This window comes from Psammomys obesus, unplaced genomic scaffold (assembly GCF_907164565.1).
Source record: "Psammomys obesus unplaced genomic scaffold, mPsaObe1.curated_primary_1811, whole genome shotgun sequence".
Lineage (NCBI taxonomy): Eukaryota > Metazoa > Chordata > Mammalia > Rodentia > Muridae > Psammomys > Psammomys obesus.
This window is the reverse complement of record NW_026593903.1, coordinates 86-21103: the sequence shown is the minus strand read 5'-3', so window position 1 is coordinate 21103 and position 21018 is coordinate 86. Positions and strand designations below refer to the sequence as shown.

Here is a 21018-nt window from a genome sequence, read left to right as displayed (position 1 = left end):
TAGAGCTGGTCCGTGCACACCTTTAATCCCAGCGCTTGGGAGGCAGAGTTGGGTGGTTCTCTGTGAGTTCGAGACTAGCCTGGTCTACAAAGTGAGTCCCGGGGCTGTAACACAGAGAAATCATGCCTTGAAGAAAAGAGAGAGAGAGAGAGAGAGAGAGAGAGAGAGAGAGAGAGACTGTGTGCGTCGTGTGTTGGGCTTCTCAGCCTTTTCCAGCTCCCTACAGCATTAATTTTAAGAACGCCGTGCATTCATTCTCTGAATATCTGCTTGCCACCAGGACACTGCGGTTTACCTTCTAGTGAACAAAGACTAAGGAAGCAAGTAAATTATGTGTCGAACTAAATATTCGAATATGCAAAGGGGTCGACAAAGAGAAAGGAAACAAAGTAAAATCTACCAGAAACAACCTTTCACCCCATCCCAAAAGAGACTAAAGCGCGAGAACTCATAGAAACGAACCAGGCGCAGGGATGCTCAGCTGGGCCACCTCGACGCCTGCGCACGGAGGCGCGGTCGCGCGGCGTCTCGGAAGCGCATGCTCCGGAGCGCACGTCCGGCGTCCGAGGTGGTTGGTCGGTGAGAGCTGGTGGAGGAGATCCGGGTGAAGGGGGGTAGCACGTGGTGAAGTGTGGTCCCGGGAGCCCGTCTAACGCCGGGAGGGCAGTGGTGACTGCCGCGGGCCCGTCTGGCGGAGCTCGGGGTCCCCCGGAGCGGCGGGGCGGGAGGACTGCGCAGGCGCGGGCCTGCCTCCACGGGACGCCAGACCGACTAAACCCCAGGACGGCGGTGTAATCAGTGCTAATTGAACATTCCCCCCGTTTGCCAGCGACTGCTAAGTTCGTTGTCTTAGAAAGCAGTCGTAGCCCAGGTTTTTCCCAAAAGACAGCCCTGCCACCGGCCACGCCGTTAGCCTTATGGGGAAGGAAGTGAGACCTTTAACCACCTAGACTCTTAGGGTTTGTTTGTACCTACAGGAAACCCTGAAATCAGGTTTCGACCACCCCACATCATCCATTAGTATTGCCAGTCTTGGTTCTGAGGACTATATAAAGGCCTAGAGTGTCGAGACCAAAGAATATGAGTAATAAGGGCTTTTCTGAAAGCTAGCAAGCAACGCTGGAGCACGGTTTAAATATCAAAGAAATTTTACCTGTTCCCATCCCCCGCCTCTTCCTCGGGAAGTAATCGTGACAATGCTGATAACCTAACGTGCCTCCCTGATACGTCTGACTTTCAGATTTCGTCCTATTGTTTTACCTTTCTGTTTACAGTGTCTTAGCACATCCAAAGTTTTTTTTTCTAAAAGCCATGGCTATTGTGTAATGTATAAATATTATGAAACTAGCTTGGACTTTTTTCATGAATAATTTCTAACTAATGTTTCTTAGCTGAATTTAATTTAGGCATCTGTTTTTAGTGAAGTGCTCAGAATTTTGAATTGTGTCTTTACGGGTCAACATCAGGTGTAATTATGATTTCACTTTAGGGCATTCACTTTAGGAACAGTGAAACATTATAAAATTATGAATGCTTCTTTGGAATTGGAAGTCCCTTATGCCAGGCATGAGTTTTATGCACTGTCCAGAAACCAGAAGTATACTTCTGTTTCATATTTTGGTTTAAGATTTACCTCAAACTGTCGTTCTTCATAGTAGTTGGAAGAAGTGATGATGCTATATGACTGAGGTTTGATAGGGGACGTGTTTTGTTTTCCTTGTAGTTGGTTATTTCCAGGCAGAGAAGGAAGCCAGTGCCTGGCGATCTCTCCACATGTCCACCTGCCATGATTAAGTGTTTGTCAGATGAAGTACAAGCCAAGTTGCGCTCGGGTTTGGCGATAAGCTCCTTAGGCCAGTGTGTTGAGGAACTTGCCTTCAACAGTATTGATGCTGAAGCAACATGTGTGGCCATCAGAGTGAATATGGAAACCTTCCAAGTTCAAGTGGTAGACAATGGATTTGGGATGGCGGGTGAAGACATAGCGAAGGTGGGAAACCGGTATTTTACCAGCAAATGCGACTCAGTACGGGACTTGGAGAACCCAAGGTATTATGGTTTCCGAGGAGAGGCCTTGGCAAGTATAGCTGACATGGCTAGTGCTATGGAAATTTCATCCAAGAAAAACAGGACAATGAAAACCTTTGTGAAAATGTTTCAGAACGGAAAAGCCCTAAATGCTTGTGAAGCTGATTTGACCAGACCAAGTGTGGGGACAACAGTAACAGTCTATAACCTATTTTACCAGTTACCTGTGAGGAGGAAAAGCATGGATCCCAGGCTAGAGTTTGAGAAAGTCAGGCGGAGGATAGAAGCTCTGTCACTCATGCACCCATCTATTTCTTTCTCTTTGAGGAATGATGTTTCTGGTTCCATGGTTCTTCAGCTCCCTAAAACCAAAGACATATGTTCTCGATTTTGTCAAATTTATGGATTGGGCAAGTCTCAAAAGTTAAGAGAAATACATTTTAAATACAAGGAATTTGAGTTCAGTGGCTACATCAGCTCCGAAGCACACTATAATAAGAATATGCAGTTTTTGTTTGTGAACAGAAGACTGATTTTAAGAACAAAGTTGCATAAACTCATTGACTTTTTATTAAGAAAAGAAAGTATTATATGCAGGCAAAAGAATGGCTCTGCCAGTAGGCAAATGAATTCAAGTCCTCGGCATCGTTCTGCCTCGGAACTCCATGGCATATATGTAATCAATGTGGAATGCCAGTTCTGTGAATATGATGTGTGCTTGGAGCCAGCCAAAACGCTGATTGAGTTTCAGAACTGGGATAGCCTGTTGGTGTGTATTCAGGAAGGAGTAAAGAAGTTTTTAAAGCAAGAAAAATTATTTGTTGAATTATCAGGTGAAGATATTAAGGAATTTAATGAAGATAATGGTTTCAGTTTGTTTGGTGCTACCCTTCAGACACATGTGTCCACTCTGGAGAAGTGTGACCAAAGCAGTTTCCAGGAAGCATGTAGTAATATCTTGGATTCCTATGAAATGTTTAATCTGCAGTCAAAAGCTGTAAAAAGAATAGCTACTATAGGAAATAAAAACACAGAGAATTCTGGGGATTCAGATGCTACCAGAAAAAAAACAGACTCATTGTACACGTATGGATCGGATGGCCTGGGCCACAGTAAGATGGTAGAGTCATCGTTACACAAGGACAGTGTCTGTTTAGAAGCAAGGATGTTGGAAGAGGTAGTCGAAGCATCAGACTCCGGAGAACATGAGAAATGTAAGACATCCTTCTTGGAACACAGGACTTCAGGAAGTCCAAAAATGTTTTCAAGCCCTATTCAGACATGTCATCTCTTTGAGGAGAGTGAGGCAGATCTAGAAATACAGAAAATAAGTCCTACTGTTAATGTCATGTCTGCCAACATCCCCCCAAATAGTGACATTCAGAGTCAACTAGAGAAATTTAAAGATGCTACTGAAGTGGGATGCCAACCTCTGCCTTTTGAGACAATGTTATTAAGAGTACAGAGTACTCAGAGGAAGGAGAGAAAAAGGGAGCCTAGTAGTCATGAAAGAGTAAATGTTTTTAGTTATGGACAAGTTAAATTATGCTCCACTGGCTTTATAACTCATGTTGTACAAAATGAGCACACAAACTCAACTGAAACAGAACATCCATTTAAAAATTATGTTCGACCTGGTCCTGTAAGTGCCCAAGAAACATTTGGAAATAGAACACACCATGCAACTGAGACTCCAGACAGCAACGATTTAACAAGCACTCTAAGTAAAGAGTCCACTCAGCTGCCCAGCAAAAGGTTTTGCACAACAAATAGAGTTTATGGGACAGAGAAGAAACCAGTAGCAACAGATGAGGACTGGTCCCTTTTTCAGGAAAGCGGTAAGGGATCACACACAGATCACATTTTACCTGATACATCTTCCTTCCCATGGTATAGATACACGTCCCGTGGTTGTAAGAAAACAGATAAGATGATGGTTTCCTCCAAACACACAGTCCATCGGAAGCTAAGCTTACGTTCACGAGTAGGATCTTTAGAGAAGTTTAAGAGGCAATATGGAAAGGTTAACAATTCTTCAGTTACAGAAGAGGACAATAGCACTGAAGTCGGGACCCACCTCGATCCTCAAGTCGAGCCTGACTTTCTACTGAAAGACAAGAGCCGCTTAGCTATGTCTGATGGTTGTAAGATCACTACTGTGGAGCACAGTGATTCATATGATACCTGTCAACCAGTAAGTCACGTCCTGTACTCAGAGGAAATTTCATTTTCCAAAGGAGATCACTTAGACCAGATGCCTCACTGGAGGGAAAGTCCTATTACTCTGGCAGAATTAGCTCAGTGTAACAGAAAACCTTCAGGTGTTGAGAAGTCCTCTGAGTCACTGGCTTCTAAATTATCCAGACTGAAAGGTTCTGAAAGAGACGTGCAAACTGTGGAGATGACAGGTCATATTAATGCACTTCAAGATTCAGATCCCACTTGGAAAGATAACAGCCAGTTCCCTGGGCTAGACTTACATTTTTGTGAGTTATTAAAAAATAAGCATGAAAAAGGAGAGAGTGACATGCTTCTAATGCCAGATTCTGCCACCCAGGATGATTCCATCAATAAAAACAGGACAGTACATTCTGACAATAAAATGGATGATACAGAGAAGCCAGAAACTTTTTTGCTGTTACCTGGTAATGATTCTGAAATCAGCAAAGATTCAGATGTTCTCTTCAGAGCTTCAGAACAACATAAAGGAAATCCTGAGTCTCCCAGTAGAATGATAGCAAGTCAGGTAGAAGATACCACTGACAGCCAAGATGAAACTTACTCCCAGAGTGATGACTTTAAGACAAGATTTTGTTCCAAAAATGAAGGATCGAATACATGCTCTGTGGACTGGCTGCAGCATTTTGACGTAGCCCAGGGCAGAATGGTTTACGTCAATAGACTGACAGGACTTAGCACTTTTGTTGCTCCCAGCGAAGACACTCAAACTGCCTGTACTAAAGACCTGACAACCGTGGCTGTGGACGTCCTGCTTGGGAATGGTAAGTATGCAGTATTCACTGGCATGAAATGTTTTTGAAAAAGAGAATAATAGCCAAAGAGCACCATGATCATTGTTCACAGAGATGACCTCAGCAGACAGCATTAGAAGGCAATTTTTATTGTTTTGTTTTGGAGGGTTTTTTCAAACCTATACTGTGTTAAAGGCTTATGGAGATTCTCTGGGTCTAAATATAAAAATTTAGTGAAGACCGGTAAAGGATGTGTCTAAGAAAATGTGTGTATAAGAGAGGGGGAAGCTCCCTCTTTATAAAATGGTACACTGTTGATGGCTAAAAAGAGGCCCACAGTACTTCCCTTTCCTGTTTCCCTTTCTTCCCATATACTTCTAGAAGTGTCTGTAGAGTCATGACTGCTTCTGTTTGTGGCCACCAGCCTAAGACCTTAACTTAAAAGTTTCCAATACGCAACCTTGGAACCTGCCACAGAGGGCCTCTGAAAGCCTCTGCAGTATAGATTGTCAAAGCAGATGCTGAGCCTGATGGACAACTGATGGGCAGAGTGAATGGAATTTTATGTAAGAAGTGGGAAATAGTAAGAGCTGGAGGGGACGGGAACTCCACAAGCAGAGCAACAGAACAAGATAATTTGAACACAGGGAACTTCCCAGAGACTCATACTCCAACCAAGAACTATTCGTGGAGATAGCCTAGAACCCCTGCACAGATGTAGCCCATGGCAGTTCAGTGTCCAAGTGGGTTACATAGTAATGGAAAGAGGGACTGCCTCTGACATGATCTGATTGGCCTGCTCTTTGATCACCTCCCCCTGAGTGGGGAGCAGCCTTACCAGGCCACGGTAGAGGACAATGCAGCCACTTTTGATGAGAACTGATAGACTAAGATCAGAAAGGAGAGGAGAACCTCCCCTATCAGTGGACTTGGGGAGGGGCATGCATGCAGAAAGGGGAGGGAGGGTGGGATCGGCAGGGGAGGAGGGAGGGGCTTATGGGGGATACAGAATGAATAAAGTGTAATTAATAATAAAAAAAAAAGTTTCCAATGCGATCTATAGGTCAGCACAGTGGGATTTTATAAGCTTCCCCGAGATAGTAAGATTTCTCAACATTATTCAAAATGTAGGCTAGATAGGTGCCTGCATAACTATGTTTTTCAAATGTACTCTAATATGATGTGTGTATCAAGCCACTTGACATGTTTCTGACATAAGAAGCTGATAATAACGTGGCTGTCAGGTCACACCACAAGGCAACTCTAGAGCCTGCTCTAGGACTCTGGGTTCTCAGGTTTCTGGCAACATTAAAAGTGACATTGTTTTGGCAGTCTGTTGAGAGCCAGATGTTGGGAGACTAAAGCTGATTCCCATCTGGCTATAATCTTGGCTTTCACTGGTAGGATAAACATTAAATATGCATCCCTGTTAAAAGTCTCGAATGCTGTAAAAGAATGTAAATTGTATGAATATAATTGCAAATTATAATGTCTCCTTAGGATAAATATTTCTAGTTGGAGGCCCTGATTTACTTAAGGTTAAATAAATCTTTTAGTTTTCAATGTTTTCCGAATCTTTTTCCTCATGGGAAAAAAATCACTATTGTAACTTCTAGAGAATTTAATATGAAGAGAAACCCCTTTACTTCAGGATTGCTCTGGAGACTATCCGGTTGCTCCTCAGGCATCCTACGCACTTTTCAGCCGAGGTTGCCTGTACTGGTTTGTATGGGCTGAGTGCTTATCAGAGAGGACCGTCTAAGGCTGCAGCACCTCATCTTCCTGAGCGTAACTGCTTCTGACATGGTGCCAACAAATAACTGGGTCATGGCCTACTGGGGGGGCGGGGGAACCTTAGCTGCCACATCCAGCATAAACATCTGCTCCTGTTGAGTGTGGTTTAGATGTTGAAACTACTTCAGTCCACCTAACCATCTGGGTACCATATCTTGGGAGAGCTGTGTAAAGTCAGGTTCCAAATGAAAAAGGATTTTGATATCCAATCAAGTTCGTTGAAAAGATGGCACCTCATACCCTCCATTCACATGAAAGGGATCTTTACAGTGGTACATCGGGACATGGTGGACCCACACATGAAAATGTAAAAGTGCAATACATCACTAAGGGATGCGGTAAAGCTCCATTAATCTTAGCACTTGAAGGTGGAGGCAGGAGGATCAGGAATTGGAGGTCACCATCAGGTACATCTCAAGGCCAGCTGAGCTACATGGAACCAAAATTTTAGTATTTAAAGGTAAATTTAGAATGTCATATCCCTAATCCATGGGATTTTTTTCTTTAAAAATATCTTCTTTTTCCAGTGCAGGGCCTTCCCCACATCAGTTAAATACTTTACCGATTATCGACAGTCCCCGCTTAATGTCCTTTATTATGGCTTATACAGCTTTTTCTTAGCTAATCTCTTGCTTTAGTTTTGTCTAACAGGCTTGCCTTTTCAAGTAATATTTTTATTATGTGCTCCCATCCCTGTGTTAAATTTTTATTTGCTGTGTTTGAGTGGTTTACCTGTGTGTATGTCTCTGCACCATGTGCGAGCCTCATGCCCGTGGCAGCCAGGAGAGGGCATCAAATCCCATGGAACTATAATTGCAGCCACCATATGGGTGCTGGGAATTGAACCCAGATCCTCTGGGACAGCAGCTGAGCCATCTTTCCAGGCCCCATGTCCCCCCACCTTTTAAACTATTTCTTCAGCATTGTTTCTAAGACTCACATTTGCTCTTCCTTCAAAAGAATGGTTAGAGTTTAGACTTTCTTCCCTGATTTGTGTTTTTATAGAGTACCTTTTGTCCACTCATTCATCTTTGTGCATATTCATTCAGCATCGGTGGGTTGTTACACTGTGGCAGGTGTTGTCACATTGGAAATGGTCCGACTTGTCAGCATTTCAGTCTGTTAGGGCTACCTGTGTAATACAGTGAAGTCATATTTATAGTAGAGACATAGATTGTGAATAAGGGACATAAAGGTTGGGAATCTGTGAGGGCTGCAGCAAGTTCTGGGTGATCATTAAGTTTACCTGTGTGTCTAAAGAGGCGTTCCTGTGTAAGCATACCTTGGAAGGTATTTAGCAGCCACCACCCCACCTTTATCTGCCGGATTCCACTATCTGCACCATTTACTCAAGAGAGGACCATGAAAAATGTCTCCAGACATTGCCGAATGTGCCCCAACCCTGTAAAAGGACCACCTTTCTGCCATTGAGAGTCACATTCATGAATAAAAAGACAGTGCGTTAATGTAAGTTAGCAGATCATTTCATTGAAACTTCTAATTTTATGTTGGGTGGTGATGGTGCATGCCTTCAACCCCAGTACTTGGGAGGCAGAGTCAGGCAGATCTCTGGATTCCAGCCTGGTCTACAGAGTGAGTTCTTGGACAGCCAGAGCTGCACACAGAAACTCTCTCTCAAAAACCAAAAAAAAAAAAAAAGAAACTTGTGATTTTCTGTGTAGTGTTTAGTAGTCTGCCTTATGCCTTTTTTTTAGTTTTTAGAGAAAGATTTATATAATTTTAATAGTTTATTTGTTGAGTTCAAATTTGTAGGTTTTTCTTTTTTGTTTAGGGTTTCAGTACAGGTGTCATCCTTTTAGAAGCGATCTTGTTCTTCCTTTCCTCCCAAGATCTCAGGAAGAGAGGACTACGCTGAGACAGAGTAACAGAGGTGAGGGCAGTAGCAGAGGCTGGGGACCCACGACGCACTGTCCCACTCGGTGCAGGAGACGAAGCAGGGCCGCATTCTGAAGCTTGATCAGCACCAGCTGTGCCTCCGGAGCCAGGCATTCCCCACAGCTCTGTTTAGCAGCAGAACTAAGTAATTCAGTACATGTATTTAAGCCAGAAATTGCTTTTCCAGGCTGGAGCTCCGTGCTGGGTGATTATGCATAGGCTATGGTGTTTGTGATTGGGAAATGTTTCTTATTTTTAAAGATTGAATTTCTCCATATTTCAGTAGTTTGATCTTTGTAAAATTCTTTGAAAAAAGCTAAAGAAATTACTGTGCTGTTGTTTCTTAAAGTAGAGTAATTATATTTTTAATGAAAGGCAACAAGGAAATTCGAACTATAGTATTCTCTGAACACATATTTGGAATATTCTTCTTTTAAGACTTAGTTATTTGTGTTTTATGTGTGTGGATGTTTTCGCCTGCATGAATGTCTGTGTACCATGTGCATGCAGTGCCCTTAGCCAGAGGAGGGCTTCATGTTCTCTGGAACTGGAATTACAAATGGTTGTGAGCCACCATGTGCGTGCTAGGAACCAGACCTGGGTCCTCTGCAAGAGCAGCAGGCCCTCTTAACAGATGAGCCATCTCTCCAGCCCCTGAAACACTGTTGAAGACAACTTGGAGAAAAACTGTCAGATGGGACAGTCATGATACTAGTTTCAAAAGTAGCATTAAGGCTGGGTATGGTAGCACACACCTTTAATCCCAGGGCTCAAGAAGCAGTTGAGTTTTTGTAAGTTTGAGGCCATTCTGGTCTGCATAGTTCTAGGTTAGCCAGAGCCATGTAGTAAGATCCTGTCTCCAAAACCAAAGAAGTAACATCAGAACCAATGCAGGGATGCAGTACAGACGTTGACATTTGTGGAATGCAGGGATAATGTGTCTAATCTTTGGTCTTGAGGCTGTAGCAAGGGGGAAAAGACATTCAACCTCTTCCGGGGTCTTGATAGTAGCTGTTTCCCTTTGTCCTAGATGCTGTGGATGCTGCTGTTGTCAGTGGATCACTTCAGTCTTTATTTTCAGAATGGAACAATCCAGTGTTCGCCCGTTACCCAGAGGTAGGTCTGCAGGACTTTGTCTTTGCCTGTTTTTAAATTTGAACTTCACTTAAGCTGGATATGGGCATATGAGTATATGAATTTGTGGATACGAATGGAAAATAGGCAGATTCCCAGATGACTTACTTGGAAGTTAGTGTTTAAGGTAGAGAGGAGAAGTCAGCCTTTTGGAAAGGTGGGGAATTTTGGATTAAACATACATATTCAGCGTGAAGAGTGAATGTGTTTGTCCTGTCTTACAGGGTGGTGATCGTAACTGTTACCATTCGATAAAATATCTTCTCAGCTGCAGGAACAGTTCTTTGTGTCCTAGCGCTGCCCTTTCTGTGGCGTGCTGTCACAGCGTGTACTGAGTGTGGGGATGAGCGTGGGTCACAGACAAGCTTTTGACTACTGATTCTTCACTTAAGATGCCTGGAAGAACTTAATCCTGGAGCATAAACAGATTGTTCTGAAGTAATGCTGGCTTTGTCAGTGCTTATAAAAATGTATTTAATTGAGACAGCTTATCCTTAGAGCTGTTGAATCTCTAGGTTTTCTATACCCATCCTCTCTCTAGCAGGCTATATGAATAATGTTTGTTTGGTTTGGGCTTTATTTTTTGCAGTGCTAGGAATTAAAACTAGAGCCTCGCATGTGCTAGGCAGTGCTCTACCACTGACCTGTGTGTTCCACGCCCTGAAAAATGAGGATTTTAAAGAAGTTTGAAATGATTGGTAAAACAGTTTCACGGACATTAAAAATCAAGTTATGTCTTTACTGGGTCTTTCTAGGTTGCTGTTGATGTCAGCAGTGGCCAGGCTGAGAGCTTAGCAGTTAAAATTCACAACGTACTGTATCCCTATCGCTTCACCAAAGAGATGATTCATTCAGTACAGGTAAAAATCAATGCTGAAATCTGTGTAATGATTAAGCTAGACTAACATTTGTGAAACTGAATCTTGGTTTTGTTTTATCTTTGGTTTTCTAAGACAGGTTTTTAACCTGGCTGTCCTGGAACTTGCTTTGTAGACCAGGCTGGCCTCAAACTCAGATATCTGCCTGCCTTTGCTTCCCAAGTGCTGGGATTAAAGATCTGTGCTATCACGCCCGGCTCACTAAATTTTTTTTTTTAGTCAGGCTTCTCTAGAGGAACAGAACTGATGGAATGGATATGTATATGAAATATATATATATATATATATATATATATATATTAAGCATACATACATATAAAATATATATATGTATAAATGTACATATATATAAAACATGTATTATTTTAAAGGGATTTACTAGAATAGCTTTCAAGTTGTAGTCCAGCTGGTCTAACAATGGATGTTTCCCAGTGAAAGATTCAAGAATATAGTAGTTGTTCAGTCTACAAGGCTGGATGTCTCAGCTGGTCATTAGTTTATGGCAGAATCCTGAAGAAGTAGGCTGTAATGCCAGTGAAGGAATGGACTTGCCAGCAAAAGTGAGGGCAAGCAAGCAAAGCAAGCCTCCTGTGTCCTTTATATAGACTGCCAGCAGAAGGTGTGGCCCAGATTAAAGGTGAACCTTCTCACCTCAAAAGATCTGAACTAAAAAGTGGGTCTTCCCACTTCAAATGGTTTAGTTAAGAAAAAAATCCTTCACAGGTGTACCAGCCTCTTGGGTTTTAGTTAATTCCAGGTACAGTCAAGTTGTCAACCAAGACTAGCCGTCAGACGTGGGTTTCTTTGCTTTTAATCTGACTGGAACCTTAAATTGTTATTATTTATTTTTATTTTTATTTTCACATTATCATTATTCTTTTTCTTTTATTTTTCAAGACAGGGTCTATAGGGTTGTTCTGTAGACCAGGCTGGTCTCTAACACCACCACTGCCTAGCGGGAACCTTGAATTTTTATCATTAGGAAAAAAAAAAAAAAAAAGCAGATTAATTTTAATAGCAAGAATGCCTTTACTAGTGCAAGCATGTTTGCAGGGGATGAATAGTATCAGGACTGTTAACATTTCTGCAAAGAATTATATTTGGATTTTATATTTTATAGCAATATGACAAAAAATTATGAATTAACAGTGTCCTTAAATGTGCAAAAATACCCACTTTTAAGTGACACTCTGTGTGAGGCTGCAGCTAAGGAAGCCGTAGACTGGGAAGTTCATTAACAAAAGGGACCCCTGTCTTTTGTCCTTTTCTGCTGTGTTCTCTACACTGTTTTGACTGTTGTAGTCTCTTTACCTTCAGATTTTAAAATAAACTAGAATATTAAGCAATGCTAGTTGAATCCTACACAGATGGTGACCTGGGATGAGAGCAAGAGAGAAGTTATCCAGAAAGAAACTTCGCATGGATAGAGAGGAGCCCCACAGTCTAAAGCTGCTGGGGGCTTCTGCTGCTGCTATAGACTAGCTCTTTCAGAATGGCTTTCTTGCTTTTCACAGCTGAGGATTTGTATTTTAGACCATGCATGATGGCGCACACCTTTGATCCCAGCACCGGGAGGCACAGACAGCAGGATTTCTGTTAGATGGAGACCAGCCTGGTCTACCTAGAGTCCCAAGCCAGGCAGCCTCCACCTTGAGACACTGTCTTTAAAAAGATAACTGCATTGTTTTGATTCTGTTGGTTAGTAGTCTCTGGTCATATTGTGACGGAGTGTCTCTGCTGGAATCATCACAGAAAGACTCCATGTCCTCCACCCGCTTACTTGCTCATCCTTTTATCTTTCTCAGCGAGCTCACATGTGCCATAGAGCAGGCATTCAGGCTTGCTGGTGTACACCATCACCAATGGAGCCATCTAGCTGTCTCCTCCACGGGGTCTGGGCTGTGGGTGTTTGCACGGCAACATGTCTTTTTCCTTTATGCAGATAGCCTTTGCTAAGCTTTGGTTAGTGTCACATTATTTATCTCAATGAATGGCAGGTTCTCCAGCAAGTGGATAACAAGTTTATTGCCTGTCTAATGAGCACAAGAATGGAAGAAAATGGCAAAGCAGGTAAGCATGGAGTTTTGCTTCATTAAATAGCTGTCTGGTAGTGTGGTAATCACCTTTTAGAGTACCTTTGGGACACTCTTGTTGTGGGATACATCAACTTGAAATTGTAATTTCAGCGATTTAAACAGATAAGGAGAAACTAGCCTTAAGAAAAATCTGAAGCAAGGTTTAAAGACATAAATTTTAAGTATACTGACACACACCCATATGAATAAGATACACATTGAGCTTTTGGTCTTTGAGATAGCCCAGGGTTGCCTCATACTCATTGTGATCCCAGTGCCTCCCCCTGACTGCTGGGATGACCCAGGCCTGTACCACACCACACCTGTTTAAACTATTAATAGTAGTCACCTTGGAAGTGAAAATGAAGGTGGACAAAGGGAGAATTTCATCTTCTACTCCTTTAAAATATCTTACATTGTCCATTTTTTAATGTTTGGCGGGGGGAGTGTGGGGCCAACGGTAACTTCAGGTTCCTTCCTCCATTACTTTCCATCGTTTTTAAGACAAGGTTTCCTGTAAACCTGGGGCCTGCTGTTTGCCCTGTGTGTGCTGGACTGGCTGCCAGCAATGCCCCGCCTCATCTGCCTCTCACCATTGTTGCAGTTAAGGTGTGGACCACCACAGTCAGGGTTCTACGTGGACACTAGGATCCACATTTACATCTTCATGCTTGCAAAGCAAGTACTTATCATGGAGCTCTCAACCTACCCTTTAATGTCCTGTGTGTATGTGTGCACAGGTGCTCGCCCACACATAGGAGAGCAAAGGGTATCCCGGGCTGTCATGTTCAGGGCACCATCCATCTCCTTTGAGAAAGGATTTCTGATGTGCCACCAGTTAGGCAAAGACTGCCCCATGAGCCCCAGGGATGGTCATGTCTCCACCTCTAAGACTCTGACTCAAGTCCTTGTACTTGCAAGTACTTGTTTTATCCATTGAGCCATCCCTAGCTCCTTTCACATCGCTTTCATCTACAGTAATAAGTTTATGTAAATGTATAAAATGTGTTCTGCTAGGTTTATCAAGAGTGCTTACACAGAAGCAGGAGTCTGGAGAGATGGCTTGGCTGTGAAGAGCACTAGCTTCTCTCCCAGAGGACCTGGATTAGATTCCAGCCTCCATATGGTGGCTTACAGCTGTCTGTAACTCAAGTCCTAGGGGATCTGACACACTCTTTCCTGGCCTCCCTGAGCACCAGGCATGCATGTGGTGCACAGATATAGAGTCAGGCAAAACACCCAGACACATGATTTTTTTTTTTAATTAAACAGAATCAATTCCTACATAAATTAAATTATTCAACAAATACTGTTTGAATGCATTGTGTTTGCTAGGGACTGAATCAGACCCTAAGGGCACAATAATAGGAAAAAAATAGTCAGAAAAGCACAAACACATAAAATTTTAACAGTAGGTCTTAACAGAGAAGTAGAAGATGGTGTAAAAACTGACATTGAAAATTTTGATTTTGTCTGGGAGGTCAGCAGACATAAAGTGAGCCTGGAGTATGAGCGTGTCAAGTAAGACAGTGAATAAGTGCCTTGTAATTCCCTCTTTGTCAGGTGGCAGCAGGGCAGTAAGCCTGGAGATGAAGCTGGGAAGGAAGTAGTAGCCAGGTGTTAAATGTCAGCTTCAAGCTTTATTCTGTCCCAGCACTAGCTGGAAACAATTAGGCATTTCCTATTCTTTTGTTTGTTTTTGGAATGCTATCTGTTGTATCGTGTGTTTAGAAGGGCTGTTCTAGTTGCAGTATGGAGCATGGACTGAGTTCAGGTAGAGTTCTGGGAACTCCACAGAGACAGTTAAGAAGATATTGCAGCATCTAAGAAATAAGGGTTACCTAGGATCACGGTAGAAGAAGGAGAAGTGAAGGCTTTAGTACCGAGTGTGGGGTGGTGTGAAACAGTCCAGTAGTCAGAAGACCAAGGCAGGAGGCCTGACACTAATGTAGCCTGGGCTACCATGGGTGACTTCATCTCAAATAAACAACAGAAATGTGGATGTACTGGGAAAGCAGGAGATAAAGTCAAGGGCTTGGTGGTGGATTGTTATGGGAGAGGCATAGCAAAGATAACTCCTAGTTTTTTGACCTCCATGGCCAAGTGGATGGTGTTACAGGACCAGATTAGAGCTGGAGCAGGCTGGGAGGATAAAAATCACAAGTTTAATCTAAATTCACTTTGAAATGTTCAAGAGGAGACGGCAGGAATGCGTTTGGCTAGTGCAGGGATGGACTGACCCGCTGACCTGGTGATAGAACTTGAATTGTCAGCCTAAAGTTGGTTATTGGTAGTGTAAGTTTTATCACTTAGAAATGTGAAGAGTGAGGAAAAGCCCTGAATCGGGCATAATTTTAACATGTAGCAGTTGAATAGAAAGGCACACCGACAGAAGAGAAGAAGGAATAGCTAGAAAAACAGAGAAAATGGGCATTCGTACTGCACCCAGGACCGCAGACGAGCCACCGCTGTTGTTTGCGGAGGTCGGGGGTGCCGTACCGTTCTGTGACAGTGCAGACTTGGCATTGAGAGCCGCGCTGTCTGAGAGAAGAGACCGGGCAGAGCCATTGCTGCTGTGGGGAAATCTGAGACCTGGAAGGGAGTGACCAGCCGAGAGTCAGAGGAGACTTTAGATGAAAATTTTGAGTGCAATTACAGCAGTCTGTCTGCTTCTGTGGTCTTGCTTTCCTTGGTTTCAGTTACCCACAGTCAACCAAGGTCAGAATATTAAGTGGAAAATTCCAGAAATGAGCAACTTATAGGTTTTAAGTTTCACCCTGCTCTGAGTAGTATGATGAAATCTATCGTCTCACTGTAGCCCGCCAAGCTACAAATTATTCCTTTGTCCAGTGTATTCATGCTGTGTACCCTTGTTGCCTATTAGTCAGCAGCTTGCATACATTACCAAATTACCTGTACAGTCAGAATCACGCTGCTTATGTTCCAAGAAACTGTTATACTTAATCACGGCACCGAGTGCAATAGAAATGGTGTTAGCAGTTTTATTCCACCATATTGTTGTATTATTTATGTATTTCTATAGTGTTAGGAATGCTATACAAGCACTCTGTCACAGGGCCACACCCCCAGTCCTGTTCTGCATTATTATTGGTTATTGTTAGTTTCTTGTTGTACCTAACATTTAAAAAAATATTTAATTTTTTTATATACATTAGAATGAAGGTGTCAGATCCCTTCAAATTGGCGTTACAGACAGTTATGAGCTGCTATTTGGGTGCTGGGAATTGAACCCAGGTCCTTTGGAAGAACAAACAGTGCTCTTAACCACTGAGCCATCTCTTCAGCCTCTGGACCAAACTTATAAGTTAAACTTTATCATAGATTTAAAGTTCTAGAAAAATCAACTGTTCTAGGTTTAGTTCAAGGTTTCGTAAAGGAGTTGTTTCTTTCCTACTACTGTGTGGTCCTGGGGATTGAATTTGGGTCTTCAGGCTTGGCAGCAAATGTCTGACCCACTGAGCCTTCTCTCCAGCCCAAAAAAAGCTCTGGTGTGTGTGTGGGTGTGATCAAAATACATTGTATAAACGGATGCAATTCTCAAAGAATAATAAAAAGATTTAAGATACTATGTTAGACTATGGATAAGGAAAGAAAAAACAAAAATCCCAAATCCACATCCTTTGTTTCTACCTGTTTACTATCTGCTTAACTTTGAAAACATCTATAAGAGGCTAAATAAACATTACTTCTGTGATTAAATAAACTAACCTAAGAAGACCGTAAGTGTGTTTGACTGACTACTAACTTGCATTTCTTAATTATCCTAAACAGTTTATAATAGTAGCTTTCAAGGACTAGAACTTTATATGTTGTAGTAAATTAAAAACTAAGATTATCATGGTGTTTTTATCTAACCTGCTATCACAAATAATAAGATATAGACACCTGTTAGATTTATAATTGCCTTATTTACCTTGAGCCAGGCAGAAATTTTACCTACTGTCTCAATATCCTCACCAGCCATCTCCCAGCCCCCATCCAATGCCATCCTCCTTCACCATCCTCATCTGAACAACCTTCCATCATAATCCCATGGTACTTGCTTATATTCTTCATCTGAGCCTTTTCACACTGTTATTGGAGTCCTTTCTCCCAGTCCACATTGTTCCTTCTCCACCTAACCCATTGTGGCATCTTCCTTCCTCCTCTCTTCCTGTCTGTCTGTCTGATTCCTGTGATTCTCTCCATATGCCCCATGATTCTCATGATTCTTCCACCTCAAAAGCCTGGGAACCTTGCCATGCCTACCGCATTCTGCCCAGATATAGACCGCTTAATGAACCAATCAGGTATAATATTTTAGGCAGGTTTACACAAACAAGGATGGGTGTATCCAGTGGGCAGTAACCAGATCTTGAATGCCAGTAATTAACATTAGACCAACCTCCAACACATCACCTCTAATAAATGTGTAATTCTAGAGTCAGCCTCTTCAGAACTCAAGGCAAAAACCCACTGAAACATTGTACACTATGTTAGCCATTGTAATTGAGGCCAGGTTTTTATATATTAATTTTTTTTATTAATTACAATTTATTCGCTTTGTATCCCAGCTGCAGCCCCCTCCCACATCCTTTCCCAATCCCACCCTCCCTCCTCCTTCTCCTTTGCCCCTCCCCCAGCCACTGATAAGGGAGGTCCTCCTCCCCTTCCATCTGACCCTAGCCTATCAGGTCTCATCAGGACTGGCTGCATTGTCTTCCTTTGTAACCTGGTCAGGCTGCTCCTCCATCAGGGGGAGGTAATCAAAGAGCCAGCCACTGAGTTCATGTCAGAGATAGTCCCTGTTCCCCTTGCTAGGGAACCCATTTGGACACTGAGCTTTGTAAGCACATTTTCCAAGCATAACAATGGTCATCAGAGCCCTCTTATCAGAGGCTCATCTGTGCTCAGGATTTCTGGGTTTCTGTTTGGGCCTGGCTTCTGCATCCTGTAGCTGTTTTCTGACCAGTCTTAAAGAACCAGGCTGCCTGCCTTGACCAACCCTACAGGAAGGCGTGGTCCTCCGTGCAGGGAGTACAGGAAGTGCAGGGACCTATTCTGCCTCCTTTGCTGGTAGCTCAGGGACTCTGTCAACCACCCAGCTCTGGCTATAGGCACTGTGCTGGCTCATGCAGCAGTCGGTGCCCTTTAGGCTGGTATGCTCCCATGATCCGCTGCCTGTCCTGAGCCCTTGTGCACTGCTAGGCTAGGTAGACACCTCTGGCCTCCACCCACTCTGGGCCCGCAGCAGCCTCTTGGCTCCTGAGCAGCAAGGCTCAGAAGGGCTCGGAAGGGTCACAAGCACCTCAGGACTGGAATGGGGCAACCCACTGCAGGTCTGGGTCGCACTGTGCATACTGCGTTTCGCACAGCAGCTCTGAAAAGCTTTTCAGAGGGAGGCTTGCCTGAGGCTCTGATTCCCCGCTCTTTCTTAGAGGGACTTGGCCTCCTCACCTGGCCTCTGCAGTTTCCCATGTGGCCAGTTGGACTTAACTGTTCCACTCACAGAGCAGCATTCTAGTTTTCCCGGCCACTAGTACTCCGGACTTCTCTCAGGCCTTAAGCTTGGATTCTATGTCTCATGTCGGGCATCAACTAAAACAGGATTTTCTTTGAGACCCCCTACTCCTGAATAATGGCATGGAGACCTTTTATATTTATTATAAGCAAGTGGCACTATAGCAAGGCAGATTCTCAGATATTTTAATCTAAGTATTCCGGCCTGGCCCACATCCCACCACATGGCCTGTCTATCTTCATCTATAGTGTTGGCTCCTGCTGCTTCCTCCATGTCTGGTGGGCAACTTTTCCCCTTGAGATTCCTTCCCAGAGTTCCTATCTGTGCCAGAAGTCCTTCCTCCTTGCTTGCCTCAGCTGTTGGCTGCTCAGCTCTTTATTTAACCAATCAAGAAGTGATAGAGAACAATGCTTACAAAATACTGAGGCAGGAAATGCTTCATAAAAATGACAGTGCCATCAGATCTCTGGCCATACGGAAGTCAGCATTTGAATAATACAGAGACAATCTTTACAAAGTACACAGCAAGTGCACCCCATATCCCTGGAAAGAAGTCAGGCATGAATTTGAAGCTAGTCACAGCACATTCACAGTCTAGAGAAGAGAAAGGAGCACAGGCATGCCCATCTGCTCAGCTGCGTTATCCACCCAGGCTTGGTGCCTCATACTTCCAGGCAGTGTAATCAAGATAGTCCCCTACATCTGCCTGTGTAGATTGAGACCTCTTTCTGTGATTTTACAGTGTCCAGGTGACAACTAAAATTGTCACAGTGTCATAGAATAATATTTCATCTTTTAATAGAAATAGGGGAAAATTCAAGAGAGGACCTTTTATCTCTATATAATTAACAACAATAAACTTTAATCTGTTGGCCAAAAAAATAGTACAAATGCAGCTTTTAAAGGGTATAATAATGTCATGTAGAATTGTCCCACCTGTGAGATTTCCCTGTAGGTTTGACTTCCAAACCCTTTGCCTCCTTGCTTGTGCTTGAAGATCTGAAGCCCTGATCTTAGAAGTGAGGCCTGTCGGGGTGGAGAGACGACTCAGTGGTTAGCAGTGCATACTCCTCCTCAAGATTTCTGTCCCCAATACCCTCTTCAAGAGGCTTACAGCTGCCTGTGGTCCACCTCAAAGGGAATCCAACACCAGTGGCTTCCTGGACACCTGCATTCAGTGCGTGCGTGTGCCCATGCACCAGCATACAGACACACAAATACACGTAATTCAAAATATTTTTACTTAAAAATTTTTGTTTGTATGAGAGTTTTCCCTGCATGTATGCATGTGTGTCGCACGTGAACAGTACATGTGGATATCATGTGGCCTTGAATTTTCTGGAACTGGAGTTACAGACAGTTGTGAATTCCCATGTGGATGCTGAAAATCAAACCCAGGTTCTCTGGAACAAGTGTTCTTAACTGCTGAAGCATCTCTCCAGCCCCCATAACATTTTTTAGAGGGGGTCCAGTAAACAAGATCATCCGGGAGTTAGGATTGCAGAGGCTGGGCCCCATTGTTGACCTCTTGCCCCGCACTGAGTATGCACCCAGGGAAAGCTGGGAAAGCCCCAGCCGAAAACAGCGACAATTGTAGCCTTCGAGTAGACACAGTGAGGGTCTGTTTCTCTGCAGCCAGGGAAGTAATGGTTTTACATCCTTACATGGTTAGGAAAAAACAAAGACTTCTTGACACAGCCACATTCTATGCAATTACTTCAGTGTCCATAAATAAAGCTTTATCGGAACATGGCTATAGTGGCACAGATTGTCTGTGGCTGCTACGGCTCAAAACAAATAGTTGAGTAGTCATGACAGCTTCATGCGGCCTAGAAAGCATAAAATATTTCCTTTCTGCCTCTTTGTGGAAAAAATGTCCAGGCCTCTGATCTAAAGTGAACAAGTACATTCTTGTTGAGTTTCAGAGCAGCTTGCAAATCAAAATCCACTGATTATAAAGTATACAGTGCATTATCTAATGATTCTTCCTTGTAGTAAAGTTGAATTAATAAAGCCAAGTCTGTATTGAATATTTAAAAATTTAACCTTCTTTTCTAAAATTAAATATTGGTGACTCAAAGAGTTTTTCACCAGGGAGGAATTTGGTAATTATTGATAAATTCAGTTGTTGTTGTTTTTAATATAGAGTCTAGTTGAGTTGGATGTGATAGGACACACTTTTAATACCAACACTTTGGAGGCACAGGCAAGTGGATCTCTGTGAGCTCAAGACCAGTCTGGCCCACACAGGAAGTTCCAGGCCTGTTGGGAGTCTATAATAAGACCCAGTCTCAAAACAAACAAAACAAAACCAAAAAAAGTACAATTGTTTATCTTATGTGTATATCATTAAATGGATTAAATAAATGATGATTCTTTTCATCTTGAGATGGAAACTTCAATAATCCTGGATGGTTTTGTAGGTGGAAACCTGCTAGTCTTGGTGGACCAGCATGCTGCCCATGAGCGCATTCGTTTGGAACAGCTCATTACTGGTAAGCACCTATCTACAGCTAGAGGAGGTTTACGACTCCAGCACAGGTAACATGCCTCCAAGAGTTCTTCTCACATGACTGTGAGGAAGGATGCATTTTACCCAGTCTGAAAACCAGCAGAAGGTTGCAGTAGTTTGCTTTACTCTTTCAAACATGTGGCTCTGATGGACTTGGTCAAAGGAGTATTTCCTATATATTTACTCTCCACCCAGACCTACAAGAAGA

The 21018-nt window shown here is 43.0% G+C and overlaps 1 protein-coding gene across 1 annotated transcript; it reads left to right on the top strand.

Moving 5' to 3' along the window:
* Positions 1-554: 554 nt before the first annotated feature.
* On the top strand, positions 555-20793 carry LOC129684348 (DNA mismatch repair protein Mlh3-like; the record flags this gene model as incomplete). The annotated part of the gene is made up of 7 exons (XM_055617473.1): positions 555-579; positions 1724-5030; positions 8587-8685; positions 9721-9806; positions 10580-10684; positions 12700-12772; positions 20722-20793. Coding segments are annotated over exons 2-7 (3679 nt in total), but the record flags the coding sequence as incomplete, so codon positions are not given.
* Between the last annotated feature and the right edge of the window lie 225 nt (positions 20794-21018).